The 20,445-nt window shown below is 36.6% G+C and overlaps 2 protein-coding genes across 2 annotated transcripts; both read right to left on the bottom strand.

The window, feature by feature from the left end:
- Positions 1-8,197: 8,197 nt before the first annotated feature.
- Positions 8,198-9,685, bottom strand: LOC129247938 (uncharacterized). Its single transcript, XM_054887317.1, has one exon. The coding sequence runs from the start codon at positions 9,557-9,559 to the stop codon at positions 8,273-8,275; it is 1,287 nt and encodes a 428-aa protein (XP_054743292.1). The 5' UTR covers positions 9,560-9,685; the 3' UTR covers positions 8,198-8,272.
- An 8,874-nt stretch (positions 9,686-18,559) lies between these two features.
- LOC129247671 (uncharacterized) lies at positions 18,560-20,093 on the bottom strand. The gene has a single exon (XM_054886902.1). It carries the CDS (start codon positions 19,939-19,941, stop codon positions 18,655-18,657), a length of 1,287 nt encoding a protein of 428 aa, XP_054742877.1. The 5' UTR covers positions 19,942-20,093; the 3' UTR covers positions 18,560-18,654.
- Between the last annotated feature and the right edge of the window lie 352 nt (positions 20,094-20,445).

Genomic DNA, 20,445 nt, shown 5'->3' with positions numbered 1-20,445 from the left:
TTATCTGAAGTAAAGGTCAAAAATACACTTTTAAGGGGGGCCTTAAAAAAACAGGTATTTTTTCTCAAGTTTTTTCGAGGCGAAAAAAGCGACACACAGGAATAATCTTTTGCATTTATTTGAAGGCATGATTGAAGAGTAATAAACAATTTTTTAACATAAATAAAAAAACAAAATGGCGGACATATGAGGAATCTCGCACAGCTTCACGTTGTGCGCTAGTAAAACGGCGTGTAAGATTGCGGTCGTAGTTTTCACCTGAAACACAAGAAAAAAATATTGCCTTATTCAGAAGGCTTTCCCGCATATAATAGACTCTCTTGAGGGCATATTCTCCTATAATATATCTATCGATTGCAGTAAAAAAACATCGATTTTTTTAAGCCGACTGATAAGAGGCCCCACTTAAGTCGGACTTATTAGGTTAAAATATTCCACAAAAATATTTCCTACATATGCCCCGATCTTTTTTTAGCTCAGACACATATTTTAATAATTTTTTCCACTGTTTTGAAAACAACGTAGGCTGGGACATGACAACTCAAACCCGCCCGGACTTTGTTAATATTTTCTATGCAGTTATACTTAAAACACTCGATGAATTTGCAAAAATTAGTTCGAGTATTTTTTACGGCCCATCAAAATTTTCATATCCCAGCTTAAGTTGCATTCAAAAAAATAGGTAAATATGGAGGTTTAGCCTAAGAAAACCGGTAGGTAAATTTTGCGAAGAATAATTTTCCATGGCAGTTTAGTTCTCTAACGACTTTCTAAATTCGTTTTTTTTAAGATTTCTGAAGTAAGGGTCAAAAAGACACTTTTAGGTAGGAGCTAATGTGTTAAAATGTTCTAGAAAAATATTCCCCGTAAAACTTTGCCACATTTGTCTTAACCTTTCATTTCGCTTAGACAGTTATTTTATTATTATTTTTTTCTTTTTTTTGTAAAACTTAGTCCGGTACATGAACCCTTCTATATGCCTTCAAAAAAATAAATCGAGCTCTCTTTGCATATTCAACGAATCTTTTATCAATACCTCTCCTGAAGTATGCTTTCCGAAAATATTTACAAAGTCCAGGCTGGTTTCGGTTGTTGTGTTGCACAGTGTATTACGCGCTTTTTGTCGCAAGCAAGATTTCCGACTTTGGCGATTATTGTTACTCAATGTTTTTTTTTTTGTTTAATCGTAAAAATATTCAAAACCCAAACAAACCATTAAAAAGTGCGCAAGGTCGACGCAAAGATATATTAACAAATCGTTGTTATTGTAGCACTTGTAAGGTCTGCGCTCATGTCTTTTGAAACAATTAATAGTTTAACTTTGTCTGCCATTCGCCCTCGCCATACGAACAACGCCAACCAACAAATATTTACTTTTTTACAGTTATATCATTCCCTGAATCTTAATGAGCCACAAATTCGTAAAACATTTGTAAACCTACAAAGTAGCAATCAAAGCCAAATGACAGCCAAGAATACTCCAAACAATAGTTGCAAGCCAGAAAAGTAGTTATTAGTAAGAAAAAAACCGAAAAAACTGCTTTGCCGCTGAAGTGCTCATTCATCGACCCCACTCGACCTTTATGCCGATTTGGACAATTCTCGCTGCGCAGTGCTCGTAGGCACTAGTACATTCACTCCTTACCTGTGCGCTACCCAAACATTCGCTGCACATCAATTGTGGTTGCGGCAAGTGGCAGACAGCTGCTGTCAATTGGTAGTCAGTGAGCGTTTTGCCTCAAGTGGGCGTTTTAGCTATTGAAATATTGGTAGCTGTTGGATTGTTTACATTTATGTGGTTTATTTCAATTACCAGGATTTCGTTGTTTCGTTTTTTTTTTTTAATTTTTTTGTGATTTCAGGTAATTGTGTATTTTTGGTTGGTTTTGTTTAAAAGTTATATTTTACTGATTCTTGTAGTTCGCAAAATTTACATGCAAAATATGTATAGCTATGTGTGTGTGTGTATACCCTAGTCGAGTATCATTAATTTTAAGCTCAAATTTGTCGATTGTTTATTTTATTTACATTACCGCAGTGGTGACTGCAATCAATTCACAATTGGGCTAAGGTGAAGTCTTAAATAACCGTTGGTGCAATGCGCGCGTAATGCTAAGTAATTATATTAAAAAATCGCTTAATATTTAGTAAACTCATACAGTGCGTCTGATAAATTTTCGTACGAAAATATTTTTTTTTAATCTTTGCAAATGACGTCGTATGAGAATCGTATTTGACACTTGTGAACTAGACAGCTGCAGCATACAAAAAGACAAGTGATGGAGCGTGTAAAGGTCAAAATGAAGATGGAACTAAAAATCAGTTTTTTTTTTATTTAGTGGAAAAGTTATTCAAAACACAAATTGGGTTGTAAATTTAAAGCCATAAAAAGGTAAAAAAGAAAGAAATTTTCATCACTCAAAATCATTTTTTTTTTATTTAGTAAAGAATGGGTTGGTGCGTGATTACCATTCAGAATTCACAGAGAGAACGTAGGTTGGAATCTCGGTGAAACACCAAAATTAAGAAAAACATTTTTGTAATAGCGGTCAACCCTCGGCAGGCAATGGTAAACGTCCGAGTGTATTTCTGCCATGAAAAAGCTCCTCATAAAAAAAAATACTCCGTTCGAAGTCGGCTTGAAGCTGTAGGTCCTTCCATTTGTGGAACAACATCAAGACGCACGCCACAAATAGGAGGAGCAGCTCGGCCAAACACCCAAAAAAGAGTGTATGTGCCAATTAGTGATTCAAAAACGATATTGGATGATTAATTTTGCGCCATATGTTTGTAGAACAATATCAGCCTTCGAAGTTTCGGATAAGATTTCTCTACACCGTTTAAATTTCCTTGGTTAGATAGTGACCAAAGAACGTCAAAACTAATTCCAAGTGCTAAATATTGAAATGTTTGACGATCCTCCCGAAGATCCTTCCCTAAGCCCTTGAAGTAGGCACCATAGATCTTAAGTTCGCAGTCTTCTATCAGGAACAAAAAATAAAAAATTTAAATTCATTCATCGAAATTTTCGTTTGATATCTAAACCTCCATTGCATTGCTAAAATTACTTTCAACATAGTTTCAATGTTAACAGAAAGCGTTCGGTTGGCCTGAGAAGGCAATCAAAAATCAGTGCGAGTGAGTTCAGAAGGGAAAGAGTGTCGCATTTAAATACTGTTAAGATCTTAAAAAACTAAAAATATTTCTTAGTGTCACATAACCTCAAATATTTATAGCTTGAAAGTATTATTTAGAGATATTCTGAGCTCAGATTTGATTTCCCTAAGTTAAGGACCTTCAACAAATTCTAATCTACATAGTTCTTTGTTCTGAAAATCAGTCAAATATTGTCGGCCTGCAATTTCGTTTCGTGTTGTTTTGTTTTTTTGTGTTTTTTGTTTGTAATTTATAAAGTTTTTTTTTTTTGCAGTCCTAAGTGGTGATTTGAAATACATGCAATAAAGAATTTTGAAACCAATAAGTCAAAAATTATGACTTTATAATAGCTTAATAAAATTAAAGCATTTCATTCATTTTGCATTTCAAACATTTTGAATTTTGTTAATGGAACAGAAAAGCGACCACATAATCTTGAAACTACTTTATGGATATACGATGCTTGTAGAAAAAGTTAATATCTAACATATCTACTTTTATATTTTACAGTGGGCCAAAGTTATAAACATTTTTCCATAAAAATCTTTTTATTACGCGTAAAAAGAGTAATTTTCTTATAATTTATTTGAAATATTATTTTTAAACATCCATTGTAGGATTTTATAAGTATTATTTTAATGGCACATTTAAGCCCCTAGCTTTCATTTGTAAGGGTCGATTAGACCCCTTTTTAATGGGCTCGTTTCTACGGGTATTTTTGACATTAAATATTTTTATTTTATTTTTAAAAATATAATTAATAATTAAATTAAAAAATAAAAATAAAAACTAAATTAATATATTTATTAAATTTTAAAATATATCTATTTAAAAAAAATAAAAAAATTCGCAGTAAAATGTATGCAATATTCTCTTGATCAAAATTTTTGTAAAAAAATTTGTATTTTCATATATCTACTTAAAAAACAAAATTTCGCAAAAAATGTATATCAAATTTTCTTCAAAATTTTTGTGACAAAAATTTGTATTTTCATATTGACGCCTCTCCCTATAATAATATCATAGTTTAAATTATGCTCAGTAAATCCTGAAAATTTCATATCGGGATTCTCATAACTTTTCGAGTTATGTTCAAATACATACAGGGAAGCAAAATGAAAAAATAAGACAAAAATCTGATAGGCTGTTTTTCAAAACTGACTAAAAACTTTTCGCCAAAAATATTGAACAAATATAAAAAATTTTTCTTCAAAAAAAAAAAAAAATTGACGTATACTTTATACTAAAAAATAAAACAATAACCGAAAATATTTCACTTTAAAATAACAAAAAAATTGAATATATCTCAAAATTAAAAATTTGTTGTCCAAAATTTTTCAATTCTTATATTATTATGTCCAAGCGTACAAATAAATTAATTAGCAGAAAAATTTACGTTAATGCCTAAAATAGTTGGTTTACTTGACATGGAATCGCTCAGGTGCCTCATTTGTTGGCCACAGAAAAAAATTTTTGCAACAGAGAAAGAAAAAATTTTTTTTTTTGGTTCACCCTTGGGGTTGATGCGTGGTGCACTACCATTCGGAAGTGCATAAGTTCCAATCGCCGGACATGCAACACCAAGAGATAGGAAATGTTCTTCTTAACAACGATCGCTCCTATGGCAGACTATGGCAAACCTCTGTGGAAATTTTCGCCATTAAAAAGCTTCTCATAGAAAACCACCTGCCATTCGGAGGCGGCGAAAACTGTAGATCTCTTAAATTGTGGGCAAAAGCCCAGACGCTCACCACAAATAGCAGGAGAAGCTCGGCCAAACAACCAAGAAGTAATTTTATTTCAACAAACATAATATTCTTTACAATCAGAAATCGACTTACAACACTTTTTACTTAAGATTCTGTAGCCAAAGTTTGAAGCTTTGACCTACTAACCTAAAAAACAACCGAAGCATACCGAACTCATAAACTTTATTCGACAAGCCAAATGGGCTTATGAAATAGTATCAGTATTATTTGGCCACTTTCTTGACCCCACAAAATGGTCGGAAAGTATTATTTCGAGAGCCGAAGCTATTCAACTTCTTATACAAAACTTATAAGCATTAAAGTAAAAGTTCAGTTTTATCAGCAATTTCCCTTCCGATTTGATCGATTCATTTCGAGCCTTTGTGGAAGGAACTATCATTGGATTATCAAAAATTCCTTTATGAAATGCATTAAATCAAAATTATTTAGCCCTTAAAGTGCAGAAATTTTGGGTGAACTCACATTTTGCACAATAAATATTTAATTGCTTTGTACTCGTATTTAACCGCATAAAATTTAGCGCCACTGAGCACTTAGACACTTAACACCGCCACGAATGAAATGTAATTGAAATTTAAATTACTTTATTTCGTATTTTTGCGCGCTTTATACGTAGTTTAATTGAACGCGTCCGATTGCCAACTGAAACTTACATCTTGACCAGTTAACCGTTGTATGTAAGTACACATGAAATTTAAGCCCGCCAAGCATTCAAGCACTGGAATAGCCCAGGCTTGATTTTGAAAAATCAAAACCAACCGCCACTGAAACGAATGCTGAAGAAGAAAACTAATGAAGAAGGCGAGAAGCGAAGATGGTGAAGCAGCACAAAGAAATTCAGCAATAAAAAAAAAAATTAAAAATTTATCCAAGCGATGCACATTTCAACGAGGAAATATGCTGGGAAATGGTTTGTTTGGGGAACAAGTTGTCGCTGGAGCTATGTATGCATAAGTTGCCAACAAAAACAAGGCAAAAAAAGAAAAAAAAAAATGCAAAAATAAAACACAAAACATTAAGAAAAGAAGGTATACCGGTATGTACAGGAAAATTGATAATTATGTTTTCTCTCAAAATATTGCAAAATTAAATGCTTGAATGCAGAAAGCATGGAGCAGAGCTTTGCCAAAGTGGTGTGAGAAAATTCAATTCAAGTGATTGTACAGTGTGCGTTTTTATGGTCGGCTATGTTAAATAATAACTGTTTTATTTCTTCTTCTTCTTCTTGAATGACGCAATACTCGTTAAGGGGGGAGCCTGCTTTAGAGTCTTGAAAAAATCGATTTCTTCGTGGATTTTTTTGGGAAGGAAAGAAATAGTCGATTGAAACGAAACATTCAGGTTTTATTGTTATATATTTCAACAGCCTTCTCAAATTATTTCATTAAAATATATGTCATATTGTGCCTGGTGCAAGCATTTTGCCGAGGCGTCTCGAGTGTGCATGTGTCGTGCGGCGGGAAAGATGCAGGTCGCAATTTTCATTTGAAACCAAAAACCCAAAAAAAATTTTATTTTAGTATAGTATAGCTTCTAGTTAAATCAAGAAAATTAAACAAAAATTGAGAAATTCAACAATTTTTCGCTAATTAAAAAAAAATCATTTTTCTAGAAAAACAAATTCACTTTAGATTGTTTAAGAAGTGGGTTAATCATAACTTCCTCAATGTTATCTCGTTTCGATAGGACGTTTACTTTTTCCCTATCTTTCCCGCCAATTAGGAAAAATCGTAAAAATAACAAAACCGAGAAATCGCGCGTCCAAGTTTTGTATACTATATACCACAGCCAGGTAATATATACGCTCGTATACCTGCTTGACGCTTGCTCACAATTTCTTCTGTATATCCGAAAATATTTTGAATTTGCTTCTGAAAATTTGAGGACACATTCTTGGATAGTTTGGGAAGACATTTATGCAAAAAAAAAAAAATCGATTTTTTGAAGCCTCTAAAGCAGGAGGCATCTTAGATTAAAGATCCGACTGAGCCAAAGGAATGCCTGTCAAACACAATTACGAGTATGCCTGTCTTTGAGGAAAGTGTGTCCTAAAATACCCTCTTAGAACAATACTTAAGTTATTTAACTCTCTCGTCCCTTAACAAGAACTTCGCTCCTTGAAATAGAGCTACACATTTTCAAGCAACGCAAATTTCCAACCAGATTGGGCACAAGGGATAAGTGCATTGTGGAAGTGGCTCAGAGAACTAAATTTTCACCTATGCACAGCTGTGTGCACGCTCGCTGTGAGTTGATGTACTGAATGGGGTAGTATATATGTATTATAAAAATTTAAACATATCATTCAGTTTGCGCCTGAACTATTATTCTAGCTTATTTGAGGCCATGCTGATGGCTATATTCAAGCCGCATCACTGATACAATTCCACGGATTTGCAATACGACATTTTCGCTGTCAGAAAGTCAGCCATTAAATCCCTGGAAAAAAAGATTACTGCTATTAAAAGTGACTGTGAAAATCTGCCGATCACTTCACAAGATGACTGAGACATTTCATACTCACAGTGCCTGGGTTCCACGCCAGTGCGATACAATGCAAGGTTAGCGTGCTAGACATGGCATACTCGTATACCTGCCTTACAAACCTGCAAACTTCTAATTAATCAATATATTCAGTCGGCATAATCAGTAGACAAAAAATTTGTGTAGCAACCGGGGTCCGTTTTGTACAAGCACATTGACTGAATGGCTTTTACGCTCCTACACTGGGTGTTCCTTGGAACGACTTCTGAAGAAGTGGCCAAGATGTGGAGAAGATGAGGCTATACAATACCTTCTCTGTCGCTGCCCTGGTCTATCTAGGCAATGGGCTCAAACGTTCGATCAGAACTGCTTTAAGAAACGTGAGGCTATCGGCTCCATGTGCATAAGGAACTTGAGGTAATTGTGGTCGTGATTCATCAGCATAAATTTCTGTCACGGATGACTCCCTTGTATATATTTAAAAATACCAAGAATAGCAATCAATGCAATTGTAATGACTAAAATCGGTGAACTAGCACCGAGCAGTTCACTCACTCGCAGACACGTCTACCCCCGTTGGCAGGTTAAATCGTACTTCTCTCTGTCGGCGACACATCACTAATAATTTCAGCCTTAAAATCACATCGAGAATATCTTTTGTTCATAATCACTATTTTTGACTGAGGAGGGAATTGAGCAGTAACATTGCACTTCAAACAAACTTCATAAGGCTCCCAGCATAACTATCAGGTTGCACCAACTCTATCTGACCAATGGAATTCCTATGATTTTATTAGCAGTAAAATTTATTAATTAAATCACACCAATAAGCAACAATTTACTACACACAAACATTTTTATATTTAAACCTTAATATTCAATACAAAATTATCTATCAAATCTTCCAACATATCCGTCAATCTCTCTCTATAAATTTCGTCAGTGCGGAAAGCTTCCAAACACATGCCCACACGCTTGGCATCGAAAAAGTCACTGAAACCATTCGCTGATGACGTCACTGCCTGAGCCACTGCTGGAGGTAAAATTGTCAAATGCGAGAAAAGCAAACTTTCAATGGGTCCGACGATTCGGAATTTCTCCGCCGTCTCGTAGAATTCTTGGCGCGGCAAGTAGTCTTCAATATTCAACTGCTCACTCTTCAGGAATTCTGTCATAAAACGATAGTAGTCACAAAGTAATTCAGATAAATGTTGCTTGCGGAAGTTACTGCTCGTCGGTATTGTGAGAACAGTCATCAAGTCCACCATAGGCGGGGCATACCGCGCCAGTTGGAAGTCCACCAAGCGGCTCTGTTGAGGCAATGCTCCAAATTTGCCATACTGAAACATAACATTATTTGCCCATAAGTCAGCATGGGAAAACACATTCAAATATTTGTCTGACGTCTGAGTGAACTCGAAGATCATTGCCATGCGTTGCGGAAATTCACGTAATATATAGTCCAGGTTTTCTTGATATTTCGGTAGTAGTTTTATGAGTTCTACAAATACGCGGTTCGCGTTATTGAAGTTTTGCGAGCGCACGTGTGTCTCCGAAATACCCAACGGATAGGCATTCTCCACCACCGCGTCGGGATATAACTCATTCAGCTTACGGCCACAACGCACCTCATAAACAATCGAACTGGCATGCAACGCTGCCAGGGTTTTTAGTCTACAGTGGAGGTGCTCATAGTTTAGTAAACCATCACGTTCGGCACCCATGCGGAATTCCTGATCGCCAAGGTGCTCGAAGACAAGTAATCGCTCATCGGCGTAGTAATATTTTGGCGCCACATTGGGAAAGGTTTTCTGCAATTCGGGTAACACTTCACGGTAGACATGCACTTCCTTTTTAAAAAGACCAAATTCTTCTATATAATCCATGTGGGAATCCACCTCTATTATTGGAGATTTAGTAAAGAAATGTAGTTTTTCGAAATGCTCTTGGCCATCAACATCGATACGGCGCACATTCAGTTTGAGAATTTGGTGGCGGCCAAAAAAGCCGGAAATTGTGTCTGTGTTGGATGAATGCTCGTAGCTGTGCACCTCAAATGTGCATGGCTGATTGGAGTGATGGTTGAGTTCGTGATAGCGTTGACAGAGATTTTGCAAGGCAATACTGCTCAATTCAATTGTAGTACTCATTTTGTGGAGGAATAAAATAAACAGCAACAGGAGCACTTAAATTTTTATACAAATTTCTGAACTGAAGTAGTTAGTGAAACAGAATGGCGCGGAGTTTAGAAGTCGCTGAACTTTTATCCATGTTTAGTGCCTTCTAATTTATAAGGAGATTGTAGGCGTCCAACGAACTTGAGTGAAATGCATCTTTTGCGCATAGAAGCTTAATAACGCACACAAAAATAGACATTAATTTCTTTATTTGCTTTATTCCGTATTCTATTTGATATCTAAGATGTCGACGAGATTAGAAGTATTAATGCAAATCAGAGTGTGTACAGAGTACAGTTGTGAAAATGAAAAGAGATTTTCTGAATGTGAATTAGGGACAAAATATCCCTTGCAGTAAATAACTTCAAAATTATTTCTGTTAATTAAGCAGGTGAATATAATTTCTGGTAAACGTGTGAAAGGACAAATTGTATTATACTAAGAAGATGGGGGTATATATACCTAGCGGGGAAGATCTTGTATTTTGGATGGTATGCCTAGCGACCAACATCCAGGGCAAAGCAGAATGACCATTTCCTTACTGGTAATGGGGAAATGGACGACACTCGGCAGTAACTTTTGTAAATGAATCAAAACGATTGTAAGTGAATCAAGCAGAAGCTTCCCAAAATATTGCAAAGCAAAAAAAAAATATTTGCTGCTTTTTGTTCGTTCCATTCAGTTGCGAGTTACAGGGAGATGCAAGCCAGCAAAGAGAAATTTGGTACGTTTTATATGTAGTTTGTCTTTGATTAAGCGAAAATGCGAGCCAGGTCGCTGAAATTGTGAAAGGTGTCTATGGTGCCGATGGTGTAATAGGTAAACGTGCAATTTTGGTTTCATCCATTCCGTTTTTTGCCATATTTCATGTTAAAGAAAATGTCAATAATCAATAATAAAAATCACTGAAATAATCCAAGTCGTAGCATTGTCCAGCAGCTAAAGATGGACCACAAAATAGTTTTAAGCCATTTGCGCAAAAATTTTACTCAAACATAATGGATTTCTTTTTGCCCAAACTGATATACATCCATTCGTATACAACGTGGCGCAAAATTAATCACCGTATTGAAAAATTTATAATTTTTATAAATGGCATCGTAGTGAACTAAACATCTGCAGTGTACAAACAGAGAAGCAATGGAGCGCATACATATATATCGAAATAAAGATCTCCATCACTCGAAATCAGTTTTTGTTTTTAAATTACTAAGAAAATGTATTCAGAAACAAAATTGGATGACTAGTTTTGCGCCACCTCATATAAAAAGAAAAGAAATTTTTCAAAATAGCATCACTCAAAACTACTTTCTCAATTTTAATATTTTTTATGTCATTCGAAAGCCTATGGATTGTAGATGGTTTGGGTGTAACAGTTTTTTTCTGGGTGTTGCCACTTGTTTTTACTTAAAAAACAAATTTATTGAAAAATAAATAGCATAATTACTGCAAATTTTTTTAGAGAAATATGGTCCAAAAATATTTTTTTTATAGCGTTGCCACCTGAAATTTATTGGCAAGATAGCAAATTATCAAACATTTTAGTTGAATATTAATATATAGTATGAAATGAAAAGCGTTTAAACAAATTTTAATAGAAAAATATTTTAGCCAGAGTTGCCACCTATTTTTTAGAAACTACGAAATATATTGGAAGAATATTATATGTGTCTATATTACATAATATGCTACAAATTTAATCCAATAATATAATATTTTAACGAAAGGTGTTACCACTTGTTTGTACATATTTAAAAATACTTATTGGATCGTAGATGGTTTGGGTGTAACAGTTATTTTTTCTGGGTGTTACCAGTGGTTTTCATTTAAAAAGCGTGTTGCATTAGAAAATAAACTTTACTATTACTGGCAAATTTCTTGGGAAAATATGTTCCAAAACACAATTTTCCTGATAGCACCTAAAGTTTATTGGGAAGATAGCAGTTTATCAAACATTTCCGGTGAATATTAAGATAAGGTATAAAATCAAAAGCGTTTAAATAAGCTTTAATTCAAAAATATTTTAACCAGTGTTGCCACCTATTTTGCAGAAATTAAGGAATATTTTACAAAAATATTATGTATATATTATATAAAATGTTACAAATTTAATCCAATAAGATGTTATTAAAAGGTATGTAATAAAAAAAATTAACTCGAGGTTAGGATATGGGTATCAAACATGTGTTCAAAGGAATGAACAAAGTTTTATTTGTGTATGGGGCTGCCACCTAACTCCTAAGGCGCATATAATAAAAAATAGTATAGATGAATTAATAGGCAGACACGCCCAGAAGATAGGCGTGCAGACACATAACTTCTGTAAAAGGTGACTAAACGAGGAAGAGGAAGATATGATTTAGAACCTTCTGTGTCCATTGTCCTGCGCTATCCACACGTAGATTCACCACTTTACATCGACAATTTTTTTAATAATTGGCAGTTCTCAGTACTGTGGAAATCAGGGATCTTTTAAAATATTTTAGAAGTTTACGCTGGTTTTAGGAAAATTCGCTAAGTATTTCATTTAGTAAGCGAAGCCACGTTTGTTACTAAAAAATCAACTGATTCTATTGAAGCGAGCGAGTTGGATAAACAGGGAAGGATCACAACAACGTTAGATCACATCATAAACAACTTCGAGAGCGAAGCTGGAAACTTCTGTTAAATCCATCATTTAGAGTTGCTTTTGAACCGCCAGACGGTCAGCTTTTGCGGTCACTGCAGAACTCCCTTAAAGAGTAAAGTTGAATTCAAGCGGATCATGCCGAACTTGTTTTAGTTTCAAAGAGTTTCCTGCACAAAAAAATCTACACTGACGGAAGATGGCTGTACATGAAAAACCTGCAAAAGTTCATCAATCAAGTTCGGTTATATAATAATTTGATTAAAAACGCTCATTGCTATAAGTTCAAAATATTTTAATTTTGATCAAATTTGTAAGCGAAGAATTTAGATAACCCGAAGCGAGAATTTCACTTGAGCACTGCAACTTTAATGCTCACGCGTGTAGATGTTTTTGTGGGGAAAACCAAGTTGTTACATATTACATTTATCTGATAAGTTAGTACTCGTACAGTGTGCAGCCAAGGAGTTGGGTTGCTCAAATTAAGTTCTGGAATCAGTGGTAATATGCCCATGAACATTTTATATTTTCCCTCCATCAAAACTAAGTTTGTGTGCAAAGGGAAAACAGTATTAGCGCCGCCCAATTTGTCCGCAAATGCGGCTTTTTAACACCAGAACGGAAAGCAGCTCTTGCAAGGCACGCATGGATGATCACAGGCCGGGTTAATTTGCTACGACAAGTAAAGAATGTCAAATGTCTTCCGGAAAGATATACCGCCACAGAGCTTATCGCAGAAAATAATGAAATAAAAAATATTAAAATATTCTTAAAATTATTGCTTATCATTCGCAGCGTGCTGTTTGCCTCTTTTCCCACTGTATACGAGTATCTAACCTGTGGAATAACAAAAAAAAAAAAAATATTAAAAAATATGAGCCCACTGTAGTTGCACAGCAAATGCCTCTGGAGATAGAAATTACTTTATTATAGTATTTGTATAATAGCAAAGTCGCATAATAATTTAGTAATGTACCAAAGCACCAAAGACAATAACTGACACTTTTCGAGAGGCAGAAAGTCTCACAGTTTATGGTTTTCGCAGTTTCCAAATTTTTATTGCTTTTCAGTAATAATGTTTTCACAGCTGAGTTACAATATTTGTAGAAATAGCAATTTAAAAAAAAAAATTAAAAACTCCTTGCTTTTCAGTCTTCCGAAGAGAATAAAGAAGAAAAACGCAAGGGCTGTATTATTATGCAAAAGCTCTTTTCTGTGTTTTCTTAATTTTATTTACCAAAATAAACTAGGGATAGACAGAATCGATACTGAAAGTGCTTGAATCTCAAAGAAAATGACGGTATTGAAAATAAATTATTACAAAATATATGTATACCTATATTACAATATATATTAGTTGTGCAACTAAGTTCTCGCTGTTTTTTGATGAAAATACAACTTTATTCTGAAAAAACGGTTACAAGTGATGTACAAAGTATTGCACATCGCTGGCTACTACTTTTTCCCATCTTTGTGGTAGATCTCGTATACCGTCGCGGTAAAACTGTTCATCTTTTGAGGCTATCCACGGATCAAGCCATTTTTTGATGTCTTCATATATGTGGAACTGCTGGTCAGCTAGACCATGTGCCATCGATCGGAACAGGGGATAATCGGAAGGCGCAATATGTAGATGATATAGCAGGTAGGGTAGGATTTCCCATTTCAGTGTTTCCAGGTACGTTTTAACGGGTTTGGCAACTTGAGGCCGAGCGTTGTCATGCTGTATAATCACTTTTTCATGCCTCTCCGCGTATTGCGAACGCTTCTTGCACAGTGCTCGGCTCAATCGCATCCATCGCATCAATTGAAGTCGATACCGATCCCCAGTGATCCCCAGGTTTCGCTTGATTTTAACAGTTCATAATAAATAACACCAAAAAATATTCAGCCGGGGCGACGACGTAGAAGCATGACCGGGCAGTCCCCATGGTTTTCTTTTCTTTGGATTGCTGTAATGAATCCAATTTTCACCACCCGTCATGATGCGATGAAGAAAACCCTTCCTTTTTTTGCCGCTGGAGCATCTGTTTACAGGCGAAAAATAGACGTTCAACATCCCTTGGCTTTAACTCATAAGGAACCCAAGTCCCCTGTTTCGGAATAATTCCCAAAGCATGCAATCGCTTGGAAATGGATTGGCGGGTAACTCCTAATACTGAAGCAAGCTCTTTTTGCGTTTGACACGGATCCTCATTGAGCAATGCCTCCAATTCAGCGTCTTCGAAGGTTTTTGGCCTTCCTGCACGCGGACGGTCGTCAACATTAAAATCACCGTCTTTGAAGCGACAGAACCAATCTTTGCACCTTGTTCCATTTAAAGCAGCATCTCCATCAACTTTTGGTAGCTCTCGATGCGATTCAGCCGCCGTTTTTTTTCGAATGAAAGAGGAAGTTCAACACTTCCCGGGAAATGACGTTTATTGGGCAGAAAATCAGACATTTTCACAAAACCAAAAGTATATGATACCAAAAAAAAATCACTAATGTGTTGAAACAGTTTGTTTACCATATATCTAAGCTTGGTTTATAACGTTTAGGTTATGTTAGAATCGACTAGCACACACTGCTGGCGGCATCTATTGACAAAAAGCGGGAACTGAGTTGCGCACCTAATATATGAAAAATGACATCATTAGAATGCCCGTCATGAGCACCAGGTAAATTCCACCAAACAGTCGCCATCGATTCATGAACGCCTAGTTGTTGAGAACATCGAAGTATCCATGTTGAAGGATGAAGGTTTTTCAGCATCACTTTGGGCTACAGCAGCACTATTTTTAACAGAACGTTCACTGTTTTGTCTGCCAGCCCTTTTTATATTCTCGACAGAATCAGTTTCTTCCACCAACCTTTGAATTATCGACTCATTCGGACGATTATTTCCATAAAAATTCAAGGATTTTGCGATATGTTGTTCTTAGAGTTGGGCCATTTTCAAAATAGGTGTCAATAATTTGGCGTTTTGTTCTATCGTGCAAAATTGTACATCTGTCTGTCGGACTGACAAATGTCAAAATTGACATAAAAAAAGACACCATCTAGCGATTATTCACTACTGACATCTTGTTGTGACTTTTGAGGGACCCTCTGTATTACGTGAAGTAAAAAAAAAGTAATAATGCTTTCCGCTGGATGTCTGTAGTAAGCCATATCTTAAAAGTTCTTACAAGTTTTTTTATTTGTTTCCGCCAGGTGCAACCAAAGTTAATCCATTCAAGCTGGTATCAGTAGAATAGCTGATTTGTTCGCTTTAGTACACAAATTTCAAAAAATACTTGTAAGTGTTTTGTTCACATAGTTCATTGTTTAGATTCTGAAGTGAAAATTCATGCTTGTAAGTTTGTGTTTTTTGTTAAGTGAAGGTGGAAAGACCTATCTGTCTCTAGATCTCGTCCCTGCTTGGATGCAAGGAAGTTATTGCGGTGGCAAGAGGGACTAAAGTCAGTAGATTCGTTCACAGGGGGACGCCGCAGGGTGGTGCCCTTTCGCCCCTACTTTGGCTAGTTGCTATTGACGAAGTTCTGATAATGCTAAATAAGGGTGGGGTTAAGGTAGTAGTATACGCCGATGACTTGGTTCTAGTGGTATCGGGACCGTTTCCCTCAGTTATAGCTGAAATTTTGGAAAGGTACTTTCTGTGCTCAGTCGCTGGGCTACCACTTGCGGCCTCCGAGTCAACTCTGACAAAACGGAGCTGGTGCTATTTACCAGAAAATATAAACCTCCACCCTTTCGACTTCCCAAATTAAACAACCACGTTCTCCGTTTTCATCGGAAGTTAGGTATTTGGGACTTAAACTACCGAATACAGCTAGTGTTTTTCAAGCAGAAGTCTTTGCGATTCTGCAGGCATGCAAAATGCTTAGAGAACGCGGAAGCGAAGGAGTCGTCACCGAGAGTCAAGCCGCGATTAAGGCTCTGACGACGCCATGGTGCAGAACGAAATTAGTAAACTAGTATGGAGGAAATCAAATCTATTGTGTGTGCAGGTAACCTTTCTCTGATCTGAGTGCCAAGATATAAGAACATAGAGGGAAATGAAATTGCTGATGAGCTTGCCAGGAAGCGTACTGAATTGGCCTCACAGACCTCCTACCCGGTCATAGGTATCCCCCTGACAGTTGTTAAAGGGGAACTGTACAAATTATTTCTCAGAAAAGAACAGAAAAGATGGAGCTCCATTTCTTCAAGTGCTATTTCGAAAACCCTTTGGGCCCAGTACGATATACGAAAGACTTAGAAAGTCCTTTGGACTCCTCGCCATTCATTTTCCAAACTTGTAGCTGTGTTTTAAGGTCACTGGACGATTTGCACACCCTCGGAAAAGCTTGGGTTACCATTTAACCCCCATTGCAGAAGCTGTGGGGACCTTTCTGAGAAGGAGATTGTTGAGCACTTTCTCTGTAAATGGCCGGGTTTGGCAGCTAGACGATTAAGGGCACTAGGTGCTCCTTTCTTCGACAGCCTCGGGCAGCGCGCCAACCTAAATCCCTTCAATCCATCTCCATTATATCAACAGCTCTGGTTGGCTATAGACATCTGCCTGTTTGAGGTCTCATAATGGTATCAAAATTGCGGTTCAGTGCTGCTTGAGGAGTGCCAGACTGGCACTTCAATCATTTCACCTACCTACCTACCTTGGTGAAGTCAAGGCGAATCTTTAAGCACAAAATTAAATGGCAAAAAGCCGTTCCATTAGCACTATCGTCGTATGCTTCTCGTATGGGAGGCATGCCAGCTGTTCAACGCAGTTTGTCCTTTTCTTTTTTTCTATTTTTGTTTGCCGGGACATTCTAATGTACAAAACGTTGTTGTTAGTCTGGTGCCATCACCTTTAATGAATGCGCCTTAGGTGAAACCATAGTGTAATGATATAAAGTGCGTCAGGTAGAAATGGCGCTCCTTTTCAGTATGAAAACTTTGCAGTTATATAGTAATTTTATTTTTCGGTGTACCCATGTCGGTATTAGAGTAGCTGATTTGATTTTTTTCTGTTTATTTGGTCTTTAAATTGTAAAATCTTATTTAAATTATCCCTAAACTCTCAATCTTTGCTTGCTCTTATGGTGTTCGCTCTACAACAATGTGCCTTGATTCCGCCTCATTCTTTAAAAAATATTTTCAGAAATGAAAATAATTAAATTTCCAATGTGCGCATATCAAACTGGCTGTCACAATTTATATAAGCCATCTTCGATTTGCTACTTCTCTGCTTACTTTGTTTGACGAAAAATTTCCATGTGTTGTTTTATTTATGTTAAAAAATTGTTTATTACTTTTCAATCATGCCTTCAAATAAATGCAAAAGATTATTCCTGTGTGTCGCTTTTTCGCCTCGAAAAAAAAAAATTGAGAAAAAACACCTTTTTTTGAAGCCACTGATAAGAGGCCCCCTTAAGTGCTTCCGAACAAATGGAATTTATGCATATTTATTTTTTTAACACTAGTCCTTAACGCATGGCGAAACGAATACGGCGCTTGGGGAAAATAAATCCATTGCTTGGTAGATGGCTGTAGTGATTGTTATCTCGTAAAGTACCAATCAAGCAACTCAAAGTTTATGCCTGTTGTCAAGCTGACATATCACACTAAAAAAGTCTGTTGATGTTTTTTTCTATTGTGAGTTACAGAGTGTTAATGTTTATTCGGTACATTTTACAATTTTTCTTTGATAAAGACGAAAATGCAGGCCAGGCCACTGAAATTGTGAATGTGAATGCTATTTGTACTGCCTGTTTGCATACTGTAACAGATAATCACGTACAATTTTGGTTTCGTTGAGACAACCACAGAAATAATCGAAGTTGACCAGCATCTTAGTAGTCGTAGCATCGCGCTGGAACTTTGAACCGTTTGCTCATATTTTGGGTGAAATCACTTGTGCATTACATATTTCCAATAGGCAAAAGAGAGGAAATTCTATAACTTCTACAGTACCAGAAATACGAAGGTTAAAAGTCGAAAAAGGCAACCAAGAAAATTTTTGCTGTTTACGGATCCAACACAACAACCGATGTTACCGCAAAATAGTGCTTCTAATCATTGCATTCAAGTAATAAATATTAACGTTGAAAAGGAAACACGCACTGATCCAACTATCGTCGAGAATATTAATAAAATAATGGAAGTCATCCCAGCGGGCTGGCTTGAGGGAACTGATAAAATGTGCAAAAGTTATCTAAGAAAACAGAGCATGTTTTTTTTTCTAAATCCGATAATACGTTAATTACTTCACCGAAGTAAAGAGAAACGAAAAAAAAGAGAAACGCTCACAGATATTTTCACTTCACCTAATATTTGTACTCAGTGTTGGTCAATGGAATTTTTATGATTTTATTAGCTATAAAATTTATTACTCTCTCACTAAAACATTATTTTAACTAAATCACAAGAAATAAGCAACAATTTACTAAACATTTAATACGCAAAAATTTTGTATTTAAATTTTAATATTCAATACAAAATTATCTATCAAATCTTCCAACATGTCCGTCAATCTCTCTCTATAAATATCGTCAGTGCGAAAAGCTTCCAAACACATGTCCACACGCTTGGCATCGAAAAAGTCACTGAAACCATTCGCTGATGACGTCACTGCCTGAGCCACTGCTGGAGGTAAAATTGTCAAGTGCGAGAAAAGCAAACTTTCGATGGGTCCGACGATTCGGAATTTCTCCGCCGTCTCGTAGAATTCTTGACGCGGCAAGTAGTCTTCAATATTCAACTGCTCACTCTTCAGGAACTCCGTCATAAAACGATAGTAGTCACAAAGCAATTCAGATAAATGTTGCTTGCGGAAGTTACTGCTCGTCGGTATAGTGAGAACAGTCATCAAGTCCACCATAGGCGGGGCATACCGCGCCAGTTGGAAGTCCACCAAGCGGCTCTGTTGAGGCAATGCTCCAAATTTGCCATACTGAAACATAACATTATTTGCCCATAAGTCAGCATGAGAAAACACATTCAAATATTTGTCTGACGTCTGAGTGAGCTCGAAGATCATTGCCATGCGTTGCGGAAATTCACGTAATATATAGTCCAGGTTTTCCTCATATTTCGGTAGTAGTTTTATGAGTTCTACAAATACGCGATTCGCGTTATTGAAGTTTTGCGAGCGCACGTGTGTCTCCGAAATACCCAACGGATAGGCATTCTCCACCACCGCGTCGGGATATAACTCATTCAGCTTACGGCCACAACGCACCTCATAAACAATCGAACTGGCATGCAACGCAGCCAGTGTTTTCAGTGCACAATGCAGGTGCTCATAGTTTAGTAAACCATCACGTTCGGCACCCATGCGGAATTCCTGATCGCCAAGGTGCTCGAAGACAAGTAATCGCTCATCGGCGTAGTAACATTTTGGCGCCACATTGGGAAAGATTTTCTGCAATTCGGGTAGCACTTCACGGTAAACGTACACTTCCTTTTTAAAAACGCCATACTCTTCTACGTAATCCATGTGGGAAGCCAACTCTATGATTGGAGATTTAGTAAAGAAATGTAGTTTTTCGAAATGCTCTTGGCCATCAACATCGATGCGACGCACGTTGAGTTTGAGAAGCTGATGACGACCAAGGAAGCCGGCAACTGTGTCTGTGTTGGATGAATGCTCGTAGCTGAGCACCTCAAGTGTGCGTGGCTGATTGGACTGGTGGTTGTATTCGTGATAGCGTTGGCAGAGATTTTGCAAGGCAATGCTGCTCAATTCAATTGTAGTAGCCATTTTGTGGAAGAATAGAATAAACAGCAACAGGAGCACTTAAATTTTTTAAACAAAGTTTTGGGAACTGCGATGTCTGAGACTGAGGGTCTGAACTGAAGTAGTCAATGAAGCAAAATGACGCTTAATTTAGAAGCCGCGAAACTTTTGTCCCTGTTTGTTGGGTTCTAATTTATAAGCAGATTGCAGGCGTTCAACGAACTTGAGTGAAATGTGTCGTATTTGCTTAGAAACGTTATAATGCACACAAAAAAAGAGATTAATTTCTTTATTTATGTTATTCCGTCTATTATTCTAAGATTTAAGGTGTCGCCGAGATTAGAACAATTAATTTTTTTAAGAGATGAAGGGCGTATCGAAGGCAGCCGGCAATTATATCTGGAAGAATACTCGTACATAGCTGAGCACCACAAGTGGATGTGGCTGATTGAAGTAATGTGTGGTTGGGACGATAATAGTATTGCCGAAGATTTCGCAAGGCTTTGCTGTTCAATTATCCTTCCAAAG

This window comes from Anastrepha obliqua, chromosome 5 (assembly GCF_027943255.1).
Source record: "Anastrepha obliqua isolate idAnaObli1 chromosome 5, idAnaObli1_1.0, whole genome shotgun sequence".
Classification (NCBI taxonomy): Eukaryota; Metazoa; Arthropoda; class Insecta; order Diptera; family Tephritidae; genus Anastrepha; species Anastrepha obliqua.
The sequence above is the reverse complement of the archived record's forward strand: the minus strand, read 5'-3'. Positions and strand labels throughout refer to the sequence as shown.